This window comes from Acomys russatus, chromosome 30 (assembly GCF_903995435.1).
Source record: "Acomys russatus chromosome 30, mAcoRus1.1, whole genome shotgun sequence".
Classification (NCBI taxonomy): Eukaryota; Metazoa; Chordata; class Mammalia; order Rodentia; family Muridae; genus Acomys; species Acomys russatus.
The window spans coordinates 19,981,577-20,004,617 of NC_067166.1; the positions used below are offsets into that span (position 1 = coordinate 19,981,577).

The 23,041-nt window shown below is 44.9% G+C and overlaps 1 protein-coding gene and 1 pseudogene across 1 annotated transcript; both read right to left on the bottom strand.

Moving 5' to 3' along the window:
• Nucleotides 1-859: 859 nt before the first annotated feature.
• LOC127212357 (histone H2B variant L1-like) lies at nt 860-1,550 on the bottom strand. The gene is made up of 2 exons (XM_051172463.1): nt 1,453-1,550; nt 860-1,346 (listed from the first exon to the last, which is right to left on the bottom strand). Exon 2 carries the CDS (start codon nt 1,328-1,330, stop codon nt 959-961), a length of 372 nt encoding a protein of 123 aa, XP_051028420.1. The 5' UTR covers nt 1,331-1,346; nt 1,453-1,550; the 3' UTR covers nt 860-958.
• An 11,720-nt stretch (nt 1,551-13,270) lies between these two features.
• Nucleotides 13,271-13,649, bottom strand: LOC127212356 (40S ribosomal protein S25-like; annotated as a pseudogene).
• Nucleotides 13,650-23,041: the final 9,392 nt, after the last annotated feature.

The window sequence follows — 23,041 nt, forward strand, 5'->3', positions numbered from 1 at the left end:
CAGAATGAAACTGGGGGCTGAGAGATACGTAGACAGGAAAGGACAATGAAAAAGAAATGGGCATGCCGGGAGGCAGAAGCAGGAGGATCACTGTGAGTTCGAGGCCAGCCTGGTCTACAAAGTGAGTCCAGGACAGCCAAGGCTACACAGAGAGACCCTGACTGGAAATCCCTTCCCCCCCCTCAAAGAAAAGGAAGTTTGCCAGGCTGTGGTGGCACACATCATTAATCCCAGCACTCGGGAGGCAGAGGCAGGTGGATTGCTGTAAGTTCCAGGCCAGCTTGGTCTACAAAAGGAGTCTAGGACAGTCAAGGCTACACAGAGAAACCCTGTGTCGAACCTCCCCCCCCCCGAAAAAAAGAAAAAATAAAAAAGAAATGGGCATGCATGCTCAGGCAAGGTGTGTGTGTGTGTGTGTGTGTGTGTGTGTGTGTGTATGTTAGGGAGGTGGACTTGGGAAAAAGCTTCACAACTTTTATAAAGATCTTAATCTTAATAAAGTGGTCAAAATAGTGGCTCTGGTCTACACAACAGATTTCCAGCTAACCAGGAGCTACGTAGTGAGACCCTGTCTCAAAACTGAACCAAACCAAACAAATGAAACATAAAGATTAAAAACTAAACTTAATTAATTAAGTGGAAGAATGGGGACTACAGAGCTGGTTCAGTTGTTAAGAGCACTGGCTCCTCTTCCAGAGGATCTGGGTTCGATTCCCAGCAACCACACGGAGGCTCCAACTACCTGTAACTACAGATCCAGGAGCCCCAATGTCCTCTTCTGGCTTCCCCAGGCAGCCCCCCAGGTGCTCTCCCCAGCTTCCCCAGGTGTCCCCAGGCACCAGGCAAAACATCCATCCATGTGAAACAAAACAAAATAAAAAAGGAGAGTGCACATAACACAGGAGATGGTCAGTTTGATTTATTTTCCCGAAGTTTCTATTAGGCTTGTACATGGAGCTCAGGAGTGGACGAATCTGTGGACTGCTTCTGTTCCAAAAGTCACGGCAAACTTCGCCAGCTTCTTAGGCAGCAGCAGCTGCACGGCCTGCTGGATATCTCCTGGGGTGAGGGTACAGCGTTTCCTGTTGTACATCATCTGGCAGGCTTCTGTAGCGATGCGTTCAGAGATGTCGTTGATCAGGATGTTGACGACGTCCACAGTAGGAGATGATATGCCTCTCTTGGGGACGACCTCCTTCAAGACCCTGTTTATGTAGAGTGAGTAATTTCTATGGCCAAAATTGATGCTAGAGCAATTCGACTGCTTTCTAGACATTGGGTTTAGTTGTTTTCTGATGGACTGGGATCTTCTCTTGATGGACTTGGCCATTGTAGATGTTGCTCTCCTTGTCGGGAACGGAGAAAGAAGGGACTGAGGATGGGGGAGGTAGCCCTATTTGTAGTGATGAGTCACAGTCACATTCCCAGTGCTTCTCTCTGATTGGTACTTACTTTTCCTATGTCACAAACACTTAGCAACAGTGCTGGCCTGTTGCTAAGGATAAATTGGCACCCTTCAGGCTTTCCTCAGAGTGGGAGAGTATTGCAAGGCCAACTTTAAGCAGAAAAGAAGCTCAGGTTTTCTGCTCCCCCACCCCCATAGCAATTTGCAGACATCCTGTACAATTTAATCAGAATTAGACAAAGGCTTGTCAAAGCAGGCAGTTGGTACAATAGAAAACAAAACATGTGGTTGTGGTGGAGGTCATTACGCATAAAAACATGTATGAATTCATTTAATAACCAAACAAATAAGCAAGCCATTGCAAATAGAAAGTGATTGCTTGGTAATACAAATAACTATTTGTATCTGGTTTTAAGAATTGGGATCCAGCCTCTAACTGGCTATCCAGTATTAAGAGGTCAACCCTGAAATCATATACTTACAAGCAACACTAAAACGGGACTCAACGGATCCTATTTGTACATTGTGTGACAGTAATACAAAGAGGTCATGAGCTTGATGTGGAGTGAGGTCATACGAGGGCTTGGGGAAAGGAAAGGGAAGGAGGGAAAATACGAAATCATATTTAAGTTAAAACAAAAGCAAACACAAAAACAAAACAAAAAACCAACCAACCAAACAAACAAACAAAAAAAAATCCAACCCAATTTCCCTCTTACTATATATAGACATTAAAAAGAATACTCTCTCTCTCATTTGTGTCTCTCTCTTCGTCTCTCTGTTTGTCTCTGTTCTTCTGTTTTTTCTGTCTGTCTCTGTCTCTCACATACACACAGAAACATAACATTAAAAAAGAAAACATATTTGGGACTTTGACACGCTACTCCCCCCACCCCCCACAACAGGGTTTCTCTGTGTAGCCTTGGCTATCCTGGAACTCGCTCTGTAGACCAGGCTGGCCTTGAACTCACAGAGATCCACCTGCCTCTGCCTCCTGAGTGCTGGGATCAAAGGCGTGCGCCACCACCGCCTGCCATATTTGGCACCGATGATTAGATGATAAAGCCTAATACTTAACTACCACGGTAAAGCAACAAAGCACTTTCCCCAGGGCAAGTCTTCCTTATCACATGTCACATGCGCTGACTCCAAGTGTGAGAATATTAACTACCTAGCTTTTGGTGCTGGGAGATTGTGTTCACATTCTCCCCTCAAAAAGAGAAGCCCAGTTAGTTTTGCTGGTATTGGTTCCTTAGGAGCAAGCATGTACAAATGAAGAATTCAAAACTGCCATCCTTTTTTTTTTTTTTTTTCCAAGACAGGGTTTCTCTGTGTTAGCCTTGACTGTCCTGAACTCGCTTTGTAAACCAGGCTGGCTTCGAACTCACAGCAATCCTCCTGCCTCCTGCCTCTGCCTCCCACGTGCTTGGGATTAAAGGCGTGAGCCACCACTGCCCGAAAACTACCATCTTTTATTGTTTAGATTAGGCGTGAACTGTGTTCATTGACCTTTTATAATGATGATGTCGTCCTTGCAGGTTTTATAGGTTTAAATCCATAGCTGGCTGGTACTTGATACCCTACTTCCTGCCATTAGCTAGAAGACCTTTGGTAGGGTCATTCCTGCCATGTGTCATGCCGGTATTCATTTAGGAAATTTTCATATGCTTTCCTAATCAAATCTACCCCTGAGTTAAAAAAAAAAAAAAAATAGAAGTAACTATGACAATGACTCAAGAGCATTTCAATTATTCACGATGGCCACTGCTATTAATAGTCCCATTAAATGTCCTTCAAAATGAGTTTCTCAACAGGGGAAGGCGAAGAAGGCTGGGTATAGCTTCTAGAAGGCGATTTCTCCTCCATTTTGCCTACTTAAATATAGAAGGAGGGGAGGTGCTGTTATGAGGGATAACCTTAGGCCAGCTCTAAGTTTCTTTTTTTTTTTTTAAATTAAAAGTGTTTATTTGTGTGGGTGTTTGCTGGCATGTGTGTCTGTGCACCACAGGCATGCCCCTGGTGCCCAAGGAGGCCAGAAGAGGAGAAGAGGACACTACATGCCCTGGAACTGGAGTTACAGGTATTTGGAGCTTCCCTGTATGTGCTGGAAATCAAACACATGCCCTCTGGAAAAGCAACCAGTGCTCTAAACTGCTTACCCATCTCTCCAGCCCCTAGCTCTCATTTCTGAAGCTAGCAGGCCTTGTGTGCAAAAGTGCGTGCCGTCTTGCTCACTGTTTGTCTCCACCATGGCCCCGCCCCCTCAAAGAAGCCACTGTTTCCACTCTGCTTGGCGTGATGGATCTTTAGTCGGTGCTTGCTAATTTCACCTACAGACTCCAGATATAATCACTCAGTTTGCTTAATTATAGAACAGCTTTATTTGCTGCTACTTAGAATAACTACTGGGCAGAGCGCATTTATTTCCTCTTCCCCATCAATCTGTGTTGTAGTTTCCACTGGAGTAACACTCCTGGCCTCTTTTCCCCTGTCACTTACTCCCAGGACAAATGCCTTACTTGACTGAGGAGGGGCGGCAGGGTACACAGGCCTGTGTCAGCTCTTCTGCGTTCTCTGACTACGGGCAGCTTGCTCCCATTCCGTTTAGTTCTGTGCTACATCAGGAAACACTTGTCCCATACCTATAGGCTCTTCTTTGCAAGACTGATCCGTGAGAAAGGTGACTTTTTGATCTCTATACGTTTGGGTCATTTGACTCTCTTAGTCGGTCTTTGGGTGGGGAGAAGGAAGGGTGAAATACATTATTCTAGGTAAAATAAAAAAGCTTAAAAGCCTGAAACAATAGGCTATGAGCAAGGAAAGCACTCTTATAAACTTCATGGCTAATTCGGGGCTAACTTAAATTCTCTTTTTACCAGTTAGTAAGACATTTAAACTATGGATGTGTGTACTGTGGGTTTGTCTTCTGCTTCTCTGCACTTCCTGCTCCAGACGGGCTGGAGGAAGGGAAAAACACCTTGCACCAGGATGCCCTTCAGGAACGTTACTGCACTGCTAGCTCAAGCACTGCAGCCATTGGGATCCTTTTGACCACGCACACCCAGACATCACCTTTGCTTGCTTCTTTTCTGCCCCGTTCTCCAGGTCTTAGATGAAGTCTGGTGCTTGGTGCAAGATGCACAGCATACGGACCAGACTGATGGCCAGCATACCAGAGGCTCCTCGTGGCTCCAAAGATGCTTCTTCAAACTCTCTAGCTTTGAGTCCGAAGTCCAGGATGGCTCTCCTCCAGGCTCTCTCTACATGTTCCACTATGCTATCTTTTTCTGGGCGGGGGAGGGGATGACAGGGTTTCTCTGTGTAGCCTTGGCTGTCCTGGGCTTGCTTTGTAGATCAGGCTGGCCTCGAACTCCCAGCGATCCACATGCCTCTGCCTCCCGAGTGCTGGGATTAAAGGCGTGCGCCACCACGCCTGGCTATTATGCTATTCCTATTCGGGGCATGGGTTGTACACCACTGCTATTCTGAGGTTAAAGTACTTCTTAAGTTATAGGATCTAGTAATGGCTCAAGGTCATCAGAAGACAATGAGAGATAAATTCACAATAACAAAACATTAATCTAGCATTAACCTAAAACAGAAACTCGCCCTGCCAGCCGCGGATGTACTGGGGAGTCTGTCTTTAAAAGACACGAACTCCACTGGATTGAGAGTTGTAAGGGCAACGTGGGAAGCATGAAGGGAGGGAAAAGAGCATGAGGTAGTTGGAAGAGGGAGTGGAATGGCAGAGGACGACACAGTTTCTGATCACAGGACTCTGGGGTCTGAGGCAGGGAGAGACACAGCATTTGATGGAAATGCCTTTCCAAGCCTTGCAGATGGAAGGATCTGAACTGCTCTTTCCTGACTTGGCAAAGAACGGAAAAGGACAGAATTGAGCAGAGCCCTCTGTGCTGTGGAGAGCAGTTTAGTCCTTTCATGGTTGGGAGGGTATAAAAAACACACTCCTAGCTCCTGATTGACATTTTCTGCCTGAGGTCAGTTTCTTTCTCCTTCGTCCCCTGGATCCCCACGCGTGGCTCCCCTAACCTCCCCTGGTCTGAGAGAGCAGCTCTTATCTGGGAGTCGCCTGTACCCTGCTTTGGCTAATCTGAAAGCTGGGTCACTGTTCTTAGATGACCTGAGAGCATGTACTCAAGAAATTAGATTAACTTTGTGCAGAGTAAGGACATAATAAAGGGATTAGCTTTGACACTGGGCACAAGGCTGTCAGTCCCTGACGAGGTTCCTTGTGAGTCTGATGTAATTTCATAGAGAACAGAAAAAGGTATTGGGATAAAACACACAAGAAAATTTTAAGTTTTTGAGCTCTGGTTCACATTTTATAGTAAAAAGCACATTTTATAGTAAAAAAAAAAAAGAATCAACTAAAAAGGAATTAAAGCCTCCAAATCAATGTTTATTATAATTGGATGTGAAATGTAATGCGAGCAAAATGGATCTTTTTTCTTTTTACTATATTGAATATCTTAGCTAAAGGAGTGTGGGGTTGTGGGAGGGGGTAGGGGAGGCAGTGGTGGCTCTCACCTTTTTGTTAATTTGTTTGTTTTTAGATACAGTGTTCCTCTATGTAGCCTTGGCTGTCCTGGACTCACTTTGTAGACCAGGCTGGCCTTCAATACACAAGATATCTGCCTGCCTCTGCCTCCCAAGTGCTGGGATTAAAGGTGCCATGGTGGCACATGCAGAGGCAGAGGCAGAGGCAGGGGGATCTCTGTGAGTTCCAGGCCAGCCTGGTCCACATAGGAGGTTACACAGAGAAACCCTCTCTCTCAAAACAAAACAAACAAACAAAAACAAAACAACAAAAAAACCCAAACCCAAATCAAACCAAGCGAACAAAAAGCAACAAAAGCAGTGTCCCAGTTAAGCATGCTGATTAGTATAAAAGTTATCCAAGGTCATGTGCCTCAGATGTCTGAAAGCATGAAATAAATGGAGGTCGGTTAGACACGAAAGCTGGAACTTCCAACCATTGTACGACACGGTCTTCTGTCAGTTGGCTCGAGGGAGGGAGTGGGAGGGCAAGAACGAACAACTACACGAAGGCACGAGATCACAAGATGAAATGAAAAACTCTATTCCAGTAGAAGTACAGGGGGCTCCACACCAGAGGAGGATCTGAATCAGGGCCCAGTGGCTTGATTTGCAACATGTCTGAATGTGTAGCCTAAGGTTTTAAAATTATTTTACAGGCCCCTGAGGGCCACTAAGCATTTGATTACGATTATGTAATTAATTGACGTAAGGGGATGTTTGGAGTCAGTGTTGGCATTCCAGAAAATGAGATCAGAGAGTCCAGCAGAGCAGTTGCCCAGAGGCCTGAGAGCCGGATCGTAAAAGCTTGAGTGGGCGGAGAGGGAGCAGGAGGAGGGAGTTGTCTTCTGTACAAGAGCGGCTGTCAAGAATCGGCTCAGGGTGGGAGGAGAAGAAGCGCGGAGGGAACGTGACTGAGCGCTGATCTTGGCCCAAGGGTTGTTGTGTGCACTGAGGGAGTGGCTCAGTTGTCCTCCAGCAGCCTGTGACACTGAGCACGCAGAGCTCTGGCTAGCACGGGTGAGGAAGCTGGCTTCCCAAGTCTTGTAACTCCATCTGCAGTGCTCTAGCTGAGCCCTCATGTTCTAGGGGTGTGTGTGTGTGTGTGTGTGTGTGTGTGTGTGTGTGTGTGTGTGTGTGTGTGAAAAGCAGGACTTATCAACCAAAATAATGCCACAGTGTTTCAAGCAATCCCAGGAATATTATTCTTCTTGCTTGATATTCCTCAGCATCCCTGAGGCCCTACCACATAGAACAGTGGTTCTCAATCTACGGGTGGAGAGACCCCTTTATGGGTTGCGTATCAGATATCCTGCATAGCAGATATTTGTTGCAGGATATTTGATCACACTGTGAACCTCGGGATTATGTTGTTTACTGGAAAAACCTGTTTCTAGTTGTGATGTGGCTCATCCCTAGCACACATCTCTCCCTTTCTCCCCCCAAGCCGAGACAGGGTCTCTCTGTGTAGCCTTGACTGCCCTGGACTCACTCACTTTGTAGACCAGGCTGGCTTTGAACTCACAGAGATCCGCCTGCCTCTGCCTCCCAAAGTGCTGGGATTATAGGCATGCGCCACGGCGCCCGGCCAGCACACATCTTTAATCCAAGAGCTTTCTGCTTGAATATTGTAAACAGGATCTATAAAGTCAACCACAGGTCAAGAGGTAGAGCAAGCAACCAGGTGACAGGGAGTGAACAAAGGGGGACAATAGTAGGAGGAAGTTAGATGGACAGAGAGAACCACAAGAAGTAGAAGGGAGGGACACTCAGTTTGAGGTTTTTTTTTTCTTTGAGACTGTGTGGGTGTGGGGAAGGAGCTTTCCCTTTGGGGATGTTGTCTGAGGAGGAAGGTCAGCTGGGTTCTTTCTCTGCCTCTCTGAGCTAGCAGGCTTTCAGGCCAGCATCTGCCTCCTGAGTCTTTATTGGTAAAATGGAATGACTGAGGCTTTGTTAAAAAAACAAAAACTCAAACAAATCAAATATATATATTATGATTCATAACAGTAGCACAAGTACAGTTATAAATTAGCGATGCAAATCATGTTATGGTTGGGGGGTCACCGCAGCATGAGGAACTGTATCAAGGGTCACAGTGTTAGGAAGGTTGAGAGCCGCTGCTCTAGCATGGAGAATGGAGGAAGCCTTCCTTAACCAGGGAGAAGATTCTAGCAGCCATCAAGTTAGTTTATTCCAGACAAGTCATAGGAAAGTCCACACCTTTCTCCAGAGGAAAAGGATGACTGATTCTAAATTGGGAGAGACAGATTTACGGAAGGTAGACTACACTCAGAGAATCCTAATACAGTTTTAATCAGTCTGTGTCAATTGTCCTGAGATGCCCTTTTAGGTTGGCTTACACATAAAGAGACAGGAAAGACACATACATGGAACATGACCGAACCAAAGACTGACAATAAGCACAGACAGAAAGTTATGCTGATTGTAGCCCAGTGAAATTAGACAGCAGAGCCTTAAAGAAAAATACCTGGCAACTCATAGGACTAGCCCCATCCTAAGGGCTAAGGTGAAGTCGTGCTTTGCTTACATTCAAAGCGAATTTCAGTGTCCTTAAAAATATAAAAATCTGCCAGGCGTGATGGTGCACGCCTTCAATCCCAGCACTTGGGAGGCAGAGGCAGGCAGATATCTGAGTTCGAGGCCAGTCACCAGCCAACAACTAGAGTGAGTTCCAGGACAGCTAGAGCTACACACAGAAACCCTGGCATGAAACCCTCTCCCAAAAAAGTGTGTGTGTGTGTCTGTGTGTCTGTTTATATGTATAAACCCAGTCTCTCTAGGGCCCACTAAAAGACTCTAGCTCTCGAAGAAACTCAGTCTGAAGGCACTTGCTACAGGATGAGATGCCAATGTTCTCATGGCTGAGTTTTACTTAAGAACCTGCCTCCGACATAGCATAATCCCCCTTGGCCTTCTAGTCGCCCTCATGTGTTTGGAAAAAGCTGTACTGCTGGGACCTCTTATTGACCAGGTGGCTGAGTTTCTTCGGAGTACACGGGAGATGCCGCGTGAATAGGGAAATGATACATGGCCAACATCCACAGAACTCTTGCTCTTAAAACACTACGAACTAAAACATTACTACTGTACCTTGCAATCGTTCGTATTTGCTTCCCAATGAGGCCCCATCTCTTCTCTCTTATCCAAGAAAGCACTGTTTTCTCACCAGCGGGACTTAGGGGACATCTGCTTATGTGACTGTCCAGGACACACGGTATTTTAGTCACTTGTCTGTCTGTCTTTCTTCCTTTCTTTCTTTTTTTTTTCTTTGTTTTTGGTTTTTTGAGACAGGGTCTCTCTGTATAGCCCTGGCTGTCCTGGACTAACTTTGTAGATCAGGCTGGGCTTGAACTCGCAGCAATTCGCCTGCCTCTGCCTCCCTGAGTGTTGGGATTAAAGGTGTGTGCCACCACGCCAGGCCTTGTCTTTCTTTTTTCCTTGTTTTGTTTTGTTTTGTTTTGTTGTGAGTTGCCATGGTCATGGTGTCTCTCCACAGCACTAGAAACCCAAGCTAAGACATAGTGCAGTCAAATGTCACATGAGAAACAGCTGAAGAGGAAAGTTTTCTTTTGGATCTATGTTGTAGGGTCCAGTCTATCATGGTGGGGCCGGCATATGGTGGCAGCTGGAGTGTGAGGTTGCTTGCTAACATCCTGGCTGATCAGGAAGTAGACAGACATTGGCTGGATGTAGGGATTGGCTATCACTATCAATGTCTGCCTACCAGTGCCCCACTTCCTCCAACTAAGTCCCGCCTCCTAAAGTTCCAATAGCTTCTCAAAAACAGTGGCACCTGGTAGGGACCAAGTGTGCAAATGTTTGAGTCTGTGGGGGATATGTTAATATCAAAGCCATCATACCTTGAAATACTATACAATTCTCTGGCTACTGGGTCCTCTTCAAAATGTACTGTTTCACAGCTGTGACAGATAGATGAGGATATGAATGGTATCTCTGAAGTAGTTCTGTGGTTCTCTGGATGGTTCAAGAAGTGTGTTGTCTTCACAGCACTTTATCTGTATGTCTGTCCATCCATCCATCCATCCATCCATCCATCCATCTATCCATCCATCTATTTTTATGTATACAAGTGTTCTGTTTCCACACATACCAGAAGAGGGAATCAGATCCCATTACAGATGGTTATGAGCCACTATGCGGTGTTGGGATTTGAACCCAGAACCTCTGGAAGAGCAGCCAGTGCTCTTAACCGCTGAGCCACCTCTCCAGCCCCACAGCACTTTATCTTTGTTGGTAAATCACTCTGGAGAAATCAAAGCTACAAAAGTAACCTATGCAAGACGTTTCCCCCAGCTCCTTGTTAACACTGTGATGTAAGCAGCTTGGCCTTACCATTTGTGGATGAAATTGAACTTGCAGAAGCTGAACTCCTTGCTTTAAAGAGGCGCGCCCCAGCAGTGCAGGAAAAGTAAACCTGTAACTAGTCTTTCCACTGCCTTCTGGAATCAGAGCACACACTCACCTCTCAGGTGTTAGACACAGTGGTTTTCAGGGGATGGAATGGTGTTCATTGGGGAGGTTTTTTCCTTGGTTTCTGTAGGTTCTTTCTGTATCAGAATTCTATGTGGTATACACCCAGTATTGCACCTGTCTCATGTAGGCTGCTTATTTGTTGTTTTTAAATCTCAACTTCTTTATAATGGTCAAGAATCTGACCAGGACTTGGCCAGAGACTTAGGACTTGGGAATCCAGGGAGCCTGGGAGGGCTGTGCCGGGGAGTGTAATCCTTTAGTGCTGGTGGGAATGTGTGCCCTTCTTCCTTCCTTCCTCCATTCCTCCCTTCCTCCTTTCCTTCCTTCCTTTCTTTCTTAGGTTTTTCAAGAAAGGGTTTCTGTGTAGCCCTGGATGTTCCAGAACTTGCTCTGTAGATCAGGCTGGCCTTGAACTCAGAGATCCACTTGCCGCTGCCTCCCAAGAGCTGGATTAAAGATGTGTGTCTCCATCGAGGCACTCATAAGCTCCCCTTACTTTCTAGTCCAAACCCTCCTTTCTATTATGCATTGTAATGACTCAAGAGTCATAATCATAAAAAGGGATTTTTGTTTGTTTGTTTTATTTTATTTTTGCTTTGCTGTTGTTTGTTTTGGAGACAGGGTATCATTATGTAGTTCTGGATGGCTTAGAATTTATTATGTAGACCAGGCTGACCTCAAACTCACAGAAACTCACTTGTCTCTGCCTCCTGAGTACTGGGAGGTTGAGTCACCCTACCTAATAAGGAAGATTTTAAGACTTAGTTGATTTTAGCACATGTAAAAGAATATTGATTTAGAAACCTGACTTTAGACAAAGGTACAAAAATGACTTAAATGCACCAATCATCAAGAAAAAGATTGACCTACTTGGTGGTCTCAGTCTTATGACAATTGTGTGAGAGAACATATTGTAAGCAAAATTAAATAACAAGCATTAGCTAGGAGAAAATATTTGTATAGAATGTAATATTGGTATAGACTATTAATATATGAAAATATTTGTATAGAATAACAATTGAAAAATGTAAGGAACCTTTGTAGAGTAATGTTTTTGTTTTGCTTTGTTGACATGGTTTCTCTACTTAGTTCCAGCTATCCTGGGAGGTAACGTGAAAAGTGGCAAACTACTGGGAAAAGAGACAAATTCATAGACAAGGGAACCCTCAGAAGCTGATGAAGATAAAACAGTGCCTAGCAATCGTGAAGGAAATAGAAGCTACAGAAATTACTTACTACGCACCAGCTTCTCAAAATCTAGTCACCCTGATGCCACTAGATGTGGCAAAGGGCATAGGGAAGCTCTTTTGTTTTGCTGCCATGGTATAAACTGCTGTGATCACCTTGGGACCAACTTGGGTGATGCTTGTTAAATGTGACTGTGTATACCTTGCAGTCACACATTTGGAGGTCCACACTTGAGAACATAATATACATTTATGGAAAAAGACAAGTTCATAGTTGTTCACAGAAAAACAGAAGACATGACCTCAGTACGAAAGGGACAAATAAACTGGCTCCCCCACCTCTGTTGTAGCCTTAGCTGTCCTGGGATCACTCTGTAGATCAGGCTGGCCTCAAACTCACAGAGATCCACCTGCTTCTGTCTCCCAAGTGCTGGGATTAAAGGTGTGCTGCACTTTGCCCAGATAAACTGGTTTTCTTGATATGGTGAAAAAAAAAATCAGAAGAAGTTATAATAAAGAGTGATCTATCTAGCTGGGCATGGTGGTGCATGCCTTTAATCCCAGCACTTGAGAGGTAGAGGCAGGTGGATGGCTGTGAGTTTGAGGCCCACCTGGTCTACAAAGTGAGTCCAGAACAACCAAGGCTACACAGAGAAACCCTGTCTCGAAAAACCAAAAAAAAAAAAAAAAAAAAAAAAAAAAAAAAAAAAAAAAAAAAAAAAAAAGAAAAGAAAAGAAAAAAAGAGTGATTTATCTATATGAAACCCAAATACTGAGAAAAAAATCAAAATATGCATGGCATATTTAATTTCCCATTGCTCTGATGAAATACCTGACAGAAGCAGCTTAAAGGAGGAAGGGTTTATTTTGGCTTACAGTTTGAAGAGACATAGTCAATCACAGGTTAGAAGACATGGTTGTAGGGCCATGAGGTGGTTGGCCACATCGTGTCCAAAGTCAGAAAGCAAAGAGTAGGCAAGACGTAGGACCAGGGTATAAAACTTCAAAGCCTACCCTAGTGACTCACTTCCTCCCAGGAGGCTTTGCATCCTGAGGCCCTCCAGCAGCAGTGGGTCGTGACCCCTCGGGTCGCCTAAGACTATCTCTATATCAGATATTTATAGTAGCAAAATTATAGTTATGAAGTAACAATGAAAATAATTTTCTGGTTGGGGAGGAGTCACCACAACATGAAAATAAATAAATTGTATTTAAGGGGTCGCAGCTTTAGGAAGGTCAAGAACCCCTGCGTTACAACATTCTAGAACAGCAGCAGCTGGAGGCCGAGTGTTCCAATACATACGCCTGTGGGGGACATTTCACATTTGACAATATGGTGTGGTAGAGCGCATGGAAAAAAAAAAAAAGGAAACTAAAGCGATATTGCTTATGTAGTTGGACATAAATTATACAAGTATAGGAAACACGTGGGAAAGATGACACATACCCAGTAATGATTTCCTCTAGAGGAGGAAGGAGGAAGAGGAAATGTAAGAACGACTCAAGTGGGAACTTGAGGTACAGTCTGTGGTTTTATTTTGTTGTTGTTTTTTGTTTTGATTTAATAAAGTTTTATTTTCCCAAACGTACAGCTGATTCAACCTGCTCATGCATTGTCACCAGCAGCTGGGGCATCTCCACCCTCTGTGTTTCTTGTGTAAATTACTTGGGCTCTGTGCTTTGGAAGCAGCTTGATAAATCTTTTACTAAGTAGCTCCTGAAGGGCTGCCCTGGCCAAGAACCCTTGAATCTTCCGTCTCTCGGAGACCACAGCTGGAGCAACAAGCTTATAGTTGGGAACTTCCTTACAGAGTTTGTCGGATGTGGCTTTGTCAAACAGGACTAGATTGTTGAGGTTGTCACGAACTTTGCCTCTGGACCACTTCTTCTTTTTGGCCTTGCAACCAGACTTATTTACTGGGTCTTTGTCTTTTTTTGGCCAACTCTCCAGCATCTTTCTTCTTCTCTTTGTCCTTGGGCAGCATGGCGACGACCACTGCAGTCTCGCTAAGCTGTCGGAGAAAAAAAGGGCTGCAGTCTGTGTTTTTAATTGTTGTGTTTAATTGCATTTTAAAGTGATTTAAGTCCAAAGACGGCAAAATGTGAGACCCTATGTTCTTCAGTTACCCCTTTTCTTTGAAACATTTACTAATTTAAAAAGGACCCAGACCGCCAGCACTATCAAAAGCAAACCAACATGCTGCCTATTATAAAGTGCTAAGTCACACACAGGAAGGAGGGACTAAGGCGTGGCTCCTGCTCCCCAGGAAAAGGCTGGTGCCAGATGCAGAAGGCATTACAAGGATGAGTGGGAGCAGGCAGTGTGATAGTGTAGCTCTCAGCTTGAGTTTGATGTCCGAGAATGGGGGTGAAGATTTTTAGGGGGACACAGGTTGAGACTGAGGTCAGTTCTAGTCGTTCTTGCCGGGCGTGGTGGCGCTCGCCTTTAATCCCAGCACTCGGGAGGCAGAGGCAGGCGGGTCGCTGTGAGTTTGAGTCCGGCCTGGTCTACAAAGCGAGTCCAGGACAGCCAGGGATACACAAAGAAACCCTGTCTCTAAAAAACAAAAACAAACCAAAAACAGTGTAGTCACCCTTCCTCCTTTTCTTTGTTCTGTGGGAGTCACCAAGGGTGTGATGAAATCCAGTGCCTTGTAAGACTACTCAGACTATAGTGCCACATGCTGACATATCTGTAGGCATCCTCAGAGGCAGACTGAGAAATAACGCTTTTCCAGCCGCCCAGACATCCCTTGACCCTGCCAAATTGGCATGTAAAATGGATCTTTCTCCCTCCTCCTCGTCCTCCTCCTCCTCGTCCTCCTCCTCCTCTCTCATCTCTATCTGCCCATCCCTGCAGCCCCCTATGTGTGAAGGCAGGAAACAAACCGCGCAAGTTGGACATTGCTAAAGTTTCTTTACTCTATCTTTGTCTTTCTTTCTATAAGTGGACGTTGCTCGGGCTGTTGATTAAGTCTTGCTTATGTATGGGACGCAGTGCTGGGCCGGGACTCAGAGAGAAAGGTCAGGATCTTGCCCTTGAAGAGTTATAGGAAACACTGTGAAGGAGACCATGGCACGCTGGTCAGGAAGGTGGACTAGACTTAAAGATGATTCGGGACAGATAAACCCACTAAATACCAAAGGCTTCGAAGGAAATCTCTCGAAACGATACGACGGTGAAGAGGCTATTGGATCAGAGGAAACCGAACAGAGCTGTAGCCGCTACTGGGCGGATCATCCTCGCAGCCAGGCTTGGCTTAAGCTGCCACTGAAGCGTGGCGTTTATCTTTATTACTTCTTAATATTTTTAGAAATGGAGTTTGTACATTTTTTCCCCTCAAAATCCTTATACGAGGATATTTTCTAACATTGGCCTTAAGTCCTGCCTATTAAGAGTTAAGCTCATCCTCTCTGCTGAGAACGCATGGAAGGAGCTTTTAATCTGCCCTCTCCACTGGCCCAAACCCTATTCAGGATTCTGTTCCCGGCCCCTCTGGTCATGGATTCTGCCCCTCTGCCTTTCCTCCTTGTATCTCTCTTCCTGCCCCGTGCTTCCCTTCAGCGCATCGTTCTGATTATACAAACCCCTATTTCTTTGGGATTATTATTTCTTCTCTCAGACACTTGAAGTTGCACATTTTTCCCTTCTTGGAGTTTCTTTTTCCTTTTTTTTTTTTCTTCTTCAAAGTTTGCTTTGCCTACTGGTTCTAAATTTCATTTAAAAAAATTTTTTTTTTTTTTTTTTTTTTTTTTTTTTTACTGTCCAAATCAAGTTTTCAGCCAGATTCAATTTCCTGGGGGAGGAAATTGATATTGCCTGTTCTCATAGCCTGTGTCAGAGCACACATAGGCAGGGTTGTGTCTCTCCCTAAGGTGACTCAGGATGGGGCCTGACATGAGGAGCCTCTGCATGTTGCTGGGCTGTGGAGACAGATTGAGAAGAGGGAACAAGCCCTCCCGGGAGGGTCCACACTGTGCCTGGAGCACTATGCTAAGGTACTTTGGAAGACAGCTATTAAGGAGGTCTCAGGTTATTTTCCCGTCTGTGTTAGAATGGTCGTCAGTCACCTTTCACACGGATGCATTTGGGCCAGGAAAGGGAGCCTGGTAGCTTGTGTCCTGGCATCTATGAGAACACGAGGGAAGAACTTACAACCCTGTTGCTTTGAGTACTTTTCTGAGCTATAATTTCTAGGACTCAGATCTTTAAAATGCATGGATACGGTTGTTCAAGTAAACGGGCGGATGGGAAATGAGTTTACCCTTGGGTTCAGGGGCTGTTTTGAATCTGGACGCAGGTAGTCAGGCAACAGAAAACAAATACAGCAAAGCACTGGGAAGGAGGCATTTCATTTTGGTCTCTGGGGCAACATGTCAGGTCCTGAGGGATGGCTGCTTTCAAGGCTTCCGCACCGGGCAGCCGTAACATGTGGCTTATAGAAGATTCTAGTCAAATATCGATGGGTTCTGAGCAGCTGTTTTTATAGACCCGAAAATGAGTTTTCCCAGGCCGAGGAACTGGAGGAGGCAGAGCAGGTGAGAGCAGGAGCCTCCACGATCCATCACAGCAAACAGCTCGTTAGGAAGCACTGCTCTTCAGCCTGAGGCTGAAGGGAAACCTTGTAACAACCCTAAGGAGCAAGAAGAAGACCAGAGGAAACGTTAAAGATGCTGAAATAAATCCCCGGGACTTGCTTCCAGTGCTCGTCCACATTTCTCAGGGTTTCTCAGCGTAAGGGCAGATGTGGATTCCAACTGTACCTTAGAAACTGTATCTCCTTAGCTTTCTTCTCTGGGCTAGAAACTCTTTTATACCACAATTAATAATCAGCATAGTAGCTACTATTGTTTAAACACTTACCTTATGGTATTCAAACCTCACAGTGACCTAAAACCTAAAATGATATTATTATTATTATTCTCCCCCAATATAATGTTTTTATTAATTGTTTGGGAATTTCATACAAGGCACCCTGATCACACTCACTTCCTACTCCCCCCAGATCCACCCTCCCACGCTTGTGCCGACACCCCCAACATGACTGAGAGAAGTCGGAAAAGGTCTGGTACTCAGCCTAACAAAGCAGGTGGTCTCTTTCAGATCGTAGTTAAAGCATATAGAATCCCAAAGTCCTATATTTGTATTAGGGTAATTGAGGGAGCTTCTGGGCATGCTTGCCCTCTGTGCTCCGAGCATTTCCCAGGGAGCAGTTTGCATGCTCAGACTGGCTTCAGTGGTTGTGGCTTCCGCTGCCCCATCCCTGTTTCTGTTTCTAGTTAAAGTATATTCCAGCAGTCTCCTTGGTGTACAGAGCCCAGTGGAAACCACGTTTCTTAAGGCGTGACCTGTTTTTGTTTGTTTTGCTTTTTTTCTTTTAATTGTTTTTGTTTTTGGTTTTTGAGATGGGGTTTCTCTGTGTAGCCCTGGCTGCGCTGGACTCTCTTTGTAGACCAGGCTGGTCTCGAACTCACAGAGATCTGCCTGCCTCTGTCTCCCCAGTGCTGGGGTTAAAGGTGTGTGCCACCATGCCTGGCACTTTTTTCTTTTTTGACATGGTTTTACCATGTAACTTAAAAAAAAAAAAGATTTATTTATTATTATGTATACAGTGCTCTGCCTGCATGTACACCCATAGGCCAGAAGAGGATATCAGATCACATTATCGATGGCTGTGAGCCACCATGTTGTTGCTGGAAATTGAACTCAAGATCTTTGGAAGAACAGTCAGTGCCCTTAACCTCTGAGCCATCTCTCCAGCCCTATCATATAGGTCTTGGCTGGCCTGGAACTTGCTATGTAGACCAGGCTGGCCTCTAACTGATAGAAATCCACTTGTCTTTGCCTGGCCCATACTGGAATTTAAAGGCGGGAATCACTCTGTCTCCTCCCCTTTTAAAACAGGGACATCAACGATGAAACCCATTTTATACTTTTTCAGTTATTTGTCTGCTTAAGAACTTGGATGTGAGACTCTAGAGAAGATTTCTGATTAGCATGAGATTTGATGTGTTCAAAGTCGCTCTTCTCTGTCGACAGCTACTTTTCAGCTTACCCGGTCGTATGAGCCCTCAAATGCTCTGTTAACACAGACCTCTGCCTTTCCCTGTAGCATGGTGCAGTGGGCCAGTAAGACATGGCCATAGAGGCCTGGCCTCCCAGAATTTATACACTTTTCAGACCCTTCAAAGAGGACACCCATCATTCTCCTTATTCTGACTATTGATTATTATGCATATCTTGGGTCCTCTCATTAAATTGTGCCTGTGAGGATTTTTGCTGCCACTGTGTAGTCACACATGCAGCGGAGTGCTATGTGTATTGTAATATGAATGAGCATATGAATGAGTGAATGAGTGAATGAGTGAATGAATGAATGGATAAATGGATGAATGAATGGAGGCAAGCCAGGTGCCTCTCGTCTCTGCTGATATTAGGTTATGATCCCACTGGAACCCCACATCAAGTCCATATCATTTATACCTGAGTGTATTTGTAGTTCTTGTTCTATTTCACCAGAATGTTCTTTTCTAGAGTTCTTCCATGTTCTTCTTTCAAGTCATTCAAACCAACTAACCTCTTGAGAGGGGCCTTTCTAGACAGTTTTTAATCCAAAATACCACATGCGCGTTCTCCTCCCTCTCTGCTTTGGTTTGTAATGCAGGTATTGAGCTATCATTTGCTTACTGTCTGTTTTACTTACTAAGTTCTAGGAAGTCAAGCGCCTGTGTGCTTTCTTCCTATGGGCTTGAACACCTACAGACGGCAGGAGCTCACTGAGCATGTGCTGGAGGGTGAGCGAGACTGAGACAGGCTCTCCAGCCGTGTGTCTGTATCCGCGATGTCCTTAGGCTTGTGAGGTGCCGCTCTGGTGGAGACATTAAAAGTTCAACAGTCTGATAACATCTATAATGTTGACTTTTCAGAACAGTGGATTGTTTATTGATTTCTTCTTGTTGCTTCTTGAAAAGAAGCATCTAGATCTATATGACTCTCCGTTCAGAGCCCGTTAGCTCTTGGCATTCATAGTGGGCATTCCTTTATTTTGGTTTTTGGTTTTTCGAGACAGGGTTTCTCTGTGTAGTCTTGACTGTCCTGGACTCACTTTGTAGACCAGGCTGGTCTCAAACTCACAGCGATCCACCTGCCTCTGCCTCCCGAGTGCTGGGATTAAAGGCGTGCACCTTTTGTGTGTGTGTGTGTGTGTGTGTGTGGTTTTTTGAGACAGGGTTTCTCTGTCTAACAGTCCTGACTGTCCTGGACTCACTTTTGCAGATGAAGCTGGCCTTGAATTCACAACAATACACTTGCCTCTGCCTCCTGAGTGCTGGGATTAAAGGCATGTGCTACCATACCCGGCTCATAGTTGGTATTCTTATGGTGAATGACATCCCCCTCCCCCTCATTAAAACCTTATTTTATCATCTGCCATCATTGAAGAGTAAGTAGGCCTCACAAAATGTAAAATACTAAAATAGCCTCATACTCCAAACCCTCTATTTTGCTGATATTAAAATATTTAATGGGTTTGGAATCTTTGCTTCTGGCTATCTGGAGTGCAGGTGATTACTTTTGTCTTCTTGCCTAATGTGAAAACCAGGATGAAGAAATTTATAAAATAATGGCCCTCAATATTTTGAATACGAGAAGATGAAAGACAGTGATCATGACGTGAAGAACAAAGTCGGTGTCATGGAAGTTTCAAGGCTGTGGTCCGGGAAGGGGACCCCAAAATAGACCCTGTCAGGCTTCCCAAGTTTAGGTGTTCTAGCTGGAAGACCATAGGTAAGTAGAGCCCAAGGACAGAGTACCAGGGAGGAAAGACCTGTGCAGACAGAGCTCCAGAGGCCTGCCCAGCATCCTTTCTGGCTTTCAGTAGAGTACCCACCCACTCACGTGAGTTTCCCGGAAGAACTATTCAGCTGATCAGGGAGAGCAGGCTCTCAGGCTCTCACTACCCAGAAACAGAGCCCATTCTTACCAGCATGGGTGGAAAACGGCATGATTCCCAGGGTCCAGTGGAAGAAGACGAAGAGTCAAGACAACATCTGCGTTCAGTGATAGGAGATGAAAAAAATGAGTCCACACGCACAGGAGGCAGATCGCTTATGCCTAGAGATGTGACGTCGTGGTGCAGTAGAAACGCAGTGGGAGGAGAAACAGAGTGAGGCAGGGATAATGTCCTGGAGGAAGTGGGTGTGTTTGTGCTCAATTCTGGTGATGATCTCACAGGGATATACTCATATCAACCCTTTCCAGGATGTAATCCTAAATATGTGTGTTTTACTGAACGTTGACTTTACTTCAGCAATGCTGGCAATGAGAAAGAAGCCCAGAATAGGAGCTGTTGAAGTTGATGGTTTCTGGGGGAGGGAGAGACATTTTCCTTTGAGAGTGTGGCCCCTGGTAGACTGCTTATGTTTCCGTGCATGGCCCACACCCATGTGCACTTGGGCAGCGCTAACTAGATTTAGTAGAGTATTGAAAAAAACAGATGACGTAAGGGTGGGAGAGGAGGACACGTTGGAAGTGGGGAAGAACGGAGTAGATATGGATCAAAACAGGTTCTAGACGCATATGAAGTTGTCAGAGGATAAGTAAAATATACTTATTTTATATAAAACAAATGTTCACTAAAATATTTTAAAATATTTTTTCATTCCTGTATGTATGTATGTATGTATGTATGTATGTATGTATGTATGTATATATATATATTTTTTCCCTTCCCCTGGGACAGCCCTGGCTGTCCCTTTGTGCACCAGGCTGGCCTCGAACTCACAAAGATCCACCTGCCTCTGCTTCCCAAGTGCTGGGATTAAAGGAGTGCGCTACCATGCCTGGCTTTATTTGTATTTTTTTTAAGGTTTATGTTGCTTTTACTTGTACATGTGTTTGTATGTCTGTGTGCATGCAGACATGAGTGTGAGTTCCCTCGGAGGGAGAAGAGGGAGTCAGATACTCTGGAGCTGGAGTTTCGGGTGGTTGTGAACCACCTGACATGGATGCTGGAAACTCAGCTCCCACCCTCTGAAAGAGCAGCAAGCGTTCTTAACTGCTTAGCTGGTCCCACACCCCCATTTCTTAAAGTAGTCAACAGAACACAATTCCACACACTCTGAGTGACTCTGGGTCATCATTATGGATAAGAATTATTATTCGACCTCCTTAAACATGAGCTCAGGAGGGACGACAGAGGCCACACCCCTAAACCGAGAAGCTGTTGGGAGTTGATTTCCTTCAGAGGTGTAGTTAACTTTACCATGCTCCAGCTGATGGCCACGCACACGTCTTATGCATGTATGAGCAGCACTAACTGGCCTCAGTGTGTGTGTGTGTGTGTGTGTGTGTGTGTGTGTGTGTGTTGTGAGGGGTTGTTGAGTGCGGGATCCGGATTGAAGATGAGGAGTAAATATGATTGAAAGACACATGAATTCAAGAGTGATGTAACTGACCAACTCTAGACTTGAGATTTTCTTTTTCTTTTTTTTCCTTTTTTTGGTTTTCCGAGACAGGGTCTCTCTGTGTAGCCTTGGCTATCCTGAACTCACTTTGTAGACCAGGCTGGCCTTGAACTCACAGCGATCCGCCTGCCTCTGCCTCCCTGAGTGCTGGGATGACGTGGGGTTTTCATTTGTGCTTTAACTTCTCCTGTCCTTTCTCTGACCGTGGACAATGGCATCTCCTCTATGTTAGAACCTTATGTAAGCACCACTGACCTCAAGCGCATCACCAAGCTCAGCCTGTCACTCACAAGCAGCTGTTGCTTCCCCGACTTCCCTGAGCTTTCATCACAGGCTTCTCATTTTTGGGGAGGCTATCTGAGCTGCCGATCTCCTGCTGTTTGTTCGGGAATGCTGCACTGTGGATCCCACTGCTCAGGGCGACGTGGGTATTAGAGACCACGGCTGTATGGTGTCAGTCACATCGCCCTGTGAGCCTCTAAGCCCCAGAGGGGAAAGGAACCGCAGCAGGATGACTCAGAAAAATGGCCTGTGCTTTGTTGTCAGCCCCAAGTATTAAGGAAGCGACAGCCATTTTTGTTGGCCATCAAGGGAATTAGATAGTCTCAAATTCCTTCTCCTTTCTTATTTCTTGTGCCTACTTTACCATTTATTCCAAATGCAGAAGCAGAAGAGCTTTCTTTGTAGGTTTGTTGACAGCCTTTCACTGATCTTTCTGGGAAGGAGCGAGCTAATGGCATATTTAATGTCGGTATAAGCCATCGATTTAGACTTGTGTTGTTTGCTGGAACAACGTGTCCTGAATAAAACATAAAAAACACAGTAAAATGTAACCTCAGAAAATGAATATTTAAGTGGTCATGAATGAGGAAATAAATACAATCCAATTATCTTCCCCCCCTGGAGCATACAGAAGGTAGAAAGCCTCCTCTGGAAGGCAAGCATTTGACTTTAAGATGTGTTCTGCTTCAGGAAAACTGTTTTTTTAAGAATAAACAGAATATGAAGAATGATTCCTTGGAAGCTGCTTGCCTAAAATTGCTGTGAAAGGTGCAATCATATGATAGTAAAAGTGATTTATCGGTACTTATCAGTGAAATGTTGGTGCTTAGGAATGAATTATGTGAGACAGGTAAATTTGATACTGTTCTCCCGACAAGGAGTGTGCACTGAAGTAACGAGCAGTCTGAGGTCCATGGCTTATTTAACCTTTGATGTTTTTTTCCCCTCCATTGTTGTAGAAAATTATTTTTTTGATATTGTTATTAATTGGCTTTCTAGAACTCTTAACTACCAGAGCTACCAGAGCACTGGCGTTAGCTCCCTATCCCTCAGCTGTGTCAAGTGTTTTTCTTTTCTGCATGAATTTCCAGTGTCCTTCACGCCCCTATGGGCAGAGGGTGTCTTCTCTGCCTTCTGACAGTGGGTTTATCTGAAAGAGAACAGAGCAGACATGACAATGTGTAAGTTCCCAGCCCGGGGGTGAGTCTGGCTCTCTGCCTCTGCCTTTGCCGCAGGAGAACAGGCCTCACCCCACTGAGGTGAGTGGAGCTTGTGGAGTAGAACCATTACCAGAGACATCAGCCGGGTCCTGGTCAACAGCCATTTGTGCAAGGCAAATGAATGCTCAATCTTGGCATTTAAAAAATAATTTTATGTGTGTATGTGTGTGCGGGCGTGTGTATGAGGGTCAACATTAAGTATTAGTCTTGGCTGTATTTTTTGAGACAATCTCTCATTGAAACTGGGATTTATCAATTTGACTGGAGTAGCTGGCCAGTGAGATCCAGGAGTCTGTCTGTCTCCACCTCCCCAGTGCTGGGATTACAGGCACACACTGTTCTACTTGGTACTTGTTTTTTTGGCTTGGGTTCTGGGAGAGTGTTTGAAATTAGACCCTTTTGCTTGCCCA

Bases quoted from the DNA above. Each gene is read 5' to 3' on its own strand.
- LOC127212357 (XM_051172463.1), bottom strand. From the start codon at position 1,330: ATGGCCAAGTCCATCAAGAGAAGATCCCAGTCCATCAGAAAACAACTA.